At 41.5% G+C, this 5937-nt stretch overlaps 1 protein-coding gene across 1 annotated transcript; it reads left to right on the forward strand.

Annotated features, from left to right (window-relative positions):
- Positions 1-433: 433 nt before the first annotated feature.
- On the forward strand, positions 434-1713 carry LOC141336885 (serine/threonine-protein kinase pim-3-like). The gene is made up of 5 exons (XM_073842604.1): positions 434-567; positions 688-738; positions 829-1201; positions 1358-1537; positions 1622-1713. The coding sequence occupies exons 2-5, from the start codon at positions 718-720 to the stop codon at positions 1711-1713; spliced, it is 666 nt and encodes a 221-aa protein (XP_073698705.1). The 5' UTR covers positions 434-567; positions 688-717.
- Positions 1714-5937: the final 4224 nt, after the last annotated feature.

Below are 5937 nucleotides of genomic sequence, written 5' to 3' on the forward strand. Positions count from 1 at the left end.
TGACACTGATTAATTGTTGTATGTATGAAATATTTCAGCCCCAGGCCGCTCCAGATGCAGGAGTGCTGGTTTTACCCAGACGGCTATTCAGGAGGTTGGGAGACGTGGCTCTGGAGACCAGGATCAGGAACCGCTGCCAAACCCAACCCAGCCACTGAGCCTACCTGGCTATATAGCACCTCTGCCTTCTGAGTTGGCCGTTTCTGTGTCCACGGATGAGCCTAACAGGAAGAGGAAGTGGCAGAGCGGCAGCCAGGGAGATGAGCGTCCATCCACCTCATGCAGAAGACCTGCCAAACGCTCTTGCAGAGGTCAGAATAGGCTTATATTAAAGACGTTATGGCTCAGTTATGAAATGATTATTCACTGAAAAAGTTGTTTAGCTGTTTGATGTAAAAACTGTCAACGTAGTGTTCTTTTACAGTTGTAGATACTGCAACATGTTTTCTCAGAAAATAATTTTTTGTGATTTGATATGTTACAAAAGCATATGAGAAGGGCCCATTGCTGGGAAGAGGTGGCTTTGGCTCAGTTTATGCTGGGACGCGCAGGTCTGATGGACTGCCAGTAAGACATTTTTTTTTCTAAAATTATTTAAAAAGCCTTCAGAAATGTTCTCAGAATTGATTTCAGTAAATGTCATATTCCACAGTTAGGCAGGTGTGATTTACCTTTATCTGTCTACAGGTCGCCATCAAGTATGTCTCTAAACGCAAGATGCACAGGAGACTGAAAGTTGTAAGTGAATCTGTTGTTGTGTTTGACATCTCATTGGTTTGCACACATCCTCATTCAGGCCTGGGTATAATTTGGCATTTGTCACTGCAGGAAGGCCATGGTCGGCTGCCGCTGGAGGTGGCGTTGATGACCCTGGTCAACTCAGCTCCTGCCTGCCCCAATGTCCTGCAGCTGGTGGAGTGGTTTGACAGTCCCGATCACTACAGCATGATCCTGGAACGCCCAGTTCCTTGCCAAGATCTCCAGAGTTTCTGTGAGGAGAACAGCGGCCTGGATGAGAGCCTGGCCAAGAAAGTGCTGCTGCAGCTCATCACGGCACTGAAACACTGTGAGAGCCGCGGAGTCCTGCACCGGGACGTCAAGCCACAGAATCTGCTGATTTCCACAGACTCACATAACATCAAGCTGCTGGACTTTGGTTGTGGAGATCTACTAAAGGACTCAGCCTACAGATCATTTGAAGGTTGGTTACAGCAGGAAAGATCTCACTACAACACTCTGTGGATGTATTTGTATGTGGACATTTCTAAACTTTTGGTGTTCAAACTAAAAGAAACTATTCTGACTCTCTATTTGGAGCCTTTTCACTGGATTTTTTTGGTCTTGTGGGGTCTCTCAGGCACACCTCAGTACGCCCCTCCTGAGTGGTTTCGTCGGCGCCGCTATCATGCAGGACCGGCTACTGTTTGGTCAGTGGGGGTGACGCTCTACAAAATCCTGTGCGGTCGTTTGCCCTTCAGAACCGCATCGAGGGTCACCTCCAAAACCATACTGAACTTTCCTAGAGAGCTGTCTACAGGCAAGAGATAAAAATCATGTCCAGATCGAGGTGAAGTTTGCTGTTTTGTGTTGCTGAACACAAGTACTGTGTTGTGTGTAACAGAGTGCCGTCAGTTGATCAGCTGGTGTCTCAGTGTAGCGGCGGCAGATCGCCCCAGTTTAGACGACATTGAGCACCACCCCTGGTTACACTGAACAGGTGGACAATGACATTACATTCATGTGAATCACTGCAGTCATTGGTTGGATTGTATTGTTAGGATCAGTCTGGATAAATGATTTGAATTGTTTGTATAGGGTGACCAGGACTGACACAGAAACTGTAGAGAACAGCTTTGCTCTGGGTGGATGCTGGAGGAGCTGAACACACAGCACCAGTTGAAACCAAAGCTCAGATAAGACCAGCTAGTTGGGCAGAGTTTAAAGTAGCGAAATAAATGTACTGTTTGTAGTTTTTATATGCAAAGTAGCATGATGTGTAATTTAAAATTAGGACAGGGAAAGGGACCCAGAAATAAACATTTAAAGAAATAAACTTTAGAGAAATAAATCTAAGATTGTGTACTTTACAGCTTTAACGAGGGAAAAAACTACAAAACTATAAAGCAATTAATCCCCCCGCTTATGGAACTCCCTTCCCCTTGATATTCGCAAAGGTGATTGTCTGTTGACTTTTAAAAAAACGTCTTAAGACATATGTTTTTATACAGGATTTTTTATAATATGTTTACTTACTTACTGCACCTTGTTTTTATATGCGGACTGTTTACTGTGTGTTTTTGTTTTGTGTAGTGATTTGTATCTTTATTTATTTTTTATCTTTATTTGCTTGTGAGGTGACCTTGGGTGTTTTGAAAGGCGCCATCAAATAAAATGTATTTTTATTATTAATCAATTTTACAACAACAGATAATTATAAAACAATTGATTTAAAATTTAAAAATATTTCATTTGTTTAAGAGTGTAGAGAGATTGACTGCAATTCTGTAGCAGTAGTTTGTACTAATAGCTAATGTTGCTGCAACGTTTGTATTGTTATAACAAAGATTATATTGGTCATGTTACCAAAAAACAAAAGTGTTTAAAATAGGTTTATATTTTGTATTATTACTTTAAATATACTGGTAAAGTCAAATGCTTAATGTGTAATTTATGTGTGTATTATGAGTTCATACACTGTGTTTTTAATAGTTGTTTATTATCAATATAGTATTAGTTATATTATTTTTTGTTAAAAAATGTAATTCAGCTAGAATGTTTATATGCTAAAAAAACCTATTTATTATTACTATTTATTTTTTCACATTTTCTTCAGTTTAATTAAACTGTACCACAATTGTTGAACATTTTGTAACAGTTTTATTGTGTTTACTCTACTTAATACATTTAAAAATTTAAGGTTTCTTATTTCACTTGTGTTAAAACTACATGAATTATTTTTGTTGACGTAACTAACTGGACGGTGGATCAGTATTTCCCAGCATGCTTTGAAACTGACTGCTTTAGGAGAGTAAATTTAGGGATTAAGCGATATATTACTTTTTTTAGTAAAGAAAAGGACATATTTGTTATTAATGTTCAGTTGTGTTGTACATTTAGAGGAGTTTCTGTAATGTTTTTAAATTTTGTGGTTACCATTATGCAGAAGAGTGTCATCTGTGCTTAGGCTGTGGCAAAACATGAAGTTGAACATGCTAGAATAAATTAATTGGACCTAAACCAACTAAGCTATCTTGATCAGACTAAACAGATTTATTTTGTGTTAATTAAATTAAATTGTGTGCAAAATGTTTTTCAATTAAATCAAGTAGTGTAATGAATTAATTTTGAGTATATGATGTTGTCCCTCTCTTTGCATGTGATTGTTGTGTCCAGCTTATTTTTTATTTTTTTTTGTAATTAACTTGTTTTTTAAAATGATGAATATTGATGTTGAATGAGTAACAACAAAACTTAAGTATATCTTAAAAATATAATTTGTTAGTTTACAAATGTTCTATTTTAGTTACAAATTAGAGTTACCATTTATTGTAACTTTGTTTATGTAAGTCTTTCCCATGAAATTCCACTCTAAAAACTGCAGTATTACGTGATTTAATGGTTTTATATTTTTTTTAATGTAAAATGCTTAAGGGGAGACATTGCAGGCAAAAACACTGTTTTTTCATGCACCTATTAAGTTTAAGATTTTGGGCTTTTTGGTGTTTCATAAAGTTTTTTTCAGACTGGTGGAAAGAAAACACCCAAAAGACACTGTTAAGTGTTTCTTTTATAGCACATTATCTATTTGTGTCAATAGAATTCAATTACAATACATATTTTTAAAGGCCGTTTTCTCTAAATTAGTTTTCTGTCTGTTCTAATTTTTTTATTTATTATGGAGTGACAATATGAGATACCCAAAATTCCCTCTGTAAAAACATTTGACTCTAATATGTCAACAAGAATGTTGAAACTGACTTCATCCAGTGTTTAGATTTTTGTACTAGAAATGTATGCAAATTAGCACATATTTTTAATTAAATTGTATCACTTCAAAATTTATTTACCTTGATGGTTTTATGGTTTGGATTGATTGTTTCTTTATAGTCATTGATTGTTAGCACCAGTATTTACTGTAGCAGTAGTTAGTACTAATAATTAATGATGCTGGAATATTGTTATAAAAAAGATTATATTAGTCATGTTAAAAGTGTTTTAAATAGGTTTATATTTTAAATGATTACTTTGAATATGCTGGTAAATTGAAATGCATTTTTTATGTGTTTTTATGAGTTCATACCCTGTGTTTTAAATGGTTGCTTATTATCAATAAATATTTGTATTGTCTATTGTCAGTTTTATTTTTTATTATTTTAGTTAACATTTGTAATGGTTGAATGTTTATACACTCAAAAACGATTTTCTTCCCACATTTTGTTCAGATAAGCGATGACATGTTTCAGTTGTGACTGTTTCGGTAGTGACAATTTTACCTAAGTTTTAGCTCAAAGATGGTTACTGTCACAAGGAGGGTCAGACTGAGACGTGCGGATCCATTTGCAGCATTTATTTAGAATCGTCAACAGGCCAGAATAATCACCAGAAAACAGGAACAACGTAGGTAATCCGGGAAACAGTTCGATAGACAGGGAATGGTCGCAATGGCAGGAAGCAGGAATCGTCAACGGGGTACACAGTCCAGAGTCATACACAGATAATCCAACACAGAGAAAAACGCTTAGAATTACGACCATATGGAACGATAAGACCTCGCAAGGAAGTGTGTGTGTCTGTGGCTTAAATGCATGTGGGTAAATGTGAAACAGGTGTGTGCAGCAATCAGTTCAGTGGGAAACAAGGAGCAGCTGTGTGCAGTGATTGGTGCAGTGGCTTATGGGGATTGCAGTCCAGAATGTGTGTGCAAGAGTTCATGATGAGAAGACAGACCAGATACATGACAGAGCCCCTCCCCAAGGAGCGGCTTCCAGACGCTCTAACCACATAATACAACCTGGAGGATGGTGGAGCGGAGGCGGAACAGGGAGAGGGATGGAGGGCCAGGTCCATGTAGGGGTACTGGAACCCCAAACTGAGGCGGAGCCGACGGAGGGAGAAGCCATGATGGAGGAAGGGTTGGCTCCTGCATGGGGCCGACCGACGGAGGTGGAGCCGGTGGAGCCCGAGGCGGAACCGGAGAGTCGATGGTCCTGGGCGACACAGAGGATCCGGAGGGCCCAGGCGGAACCCAAGGCTCTGGCGACCCCGGCGGAGATGGAGGTCCGGAGGTACGCAGCGGAGCCGGAGTGACAGAGGATCGAGGCTGTGCCCACGGGAGGGAGGAGGTCCACAGAGCTGGCAGGACGGAGTGACGAGGCGCAGCCGGAGGAGTAGAGTCCAGAGGCGAAGGTGGGGCGACGACTGACCGGGGCGGAGCCGGAGAGACGATGGAGCCCGGAGGAGCTGGTGGGCCGACGGCCGACAACGGAGACGAGGGAGCACAGAGCCGGGGTGGAGCCGCAGGGTCGGAGGGCCGAGGTGAAGTCCAGGACTCTGAGACTGGAGGTGATGGTGAGGGGTCCTTCAGTCTGGACACCGATGGAGACTGGCAGTCCCACGGCAAGTCCTCTTCACCGAAGGTGGGAAGTGGGTGAGCAGAGGGACTGTCAGGAGACAGAGGTGGCGGGACTGGAGCAGCAGGGAGGGTGGGTGGGAACAGTCCATGCATGAGCTCCGTGACCAGAACCGGGCAGACAGGAATCTCAGGACGACTGGATGGAACCAGCGGAGTCTCTGGAAGGCTGGGCGGAACCAGCGGAGTCTCTGGAAGGCTGGGCGGAACCAGCGGAGTCTCTGGAAGGCTGGGCGGAACCAGCGGAGGCTCTGGAAGGCTGGGCGGAACCAGCGGAGGCTCTGGAAGGCTGGGCTGAACCAGCGGAG

The sequence above is a fragment of the Garra rufa genome, chromosome 6 (assembly GCF_049309525.1).
Source record: "Garra rufa chromosome 6, GarRuf1.0, whole genome shotgun sequence".
Taxonomy (NCBI): Eukaryota; Metazoa; Chordata; class Actinopteri; order Cypriniformes; family Cyprinidae; genus Garra; species Garra rufa.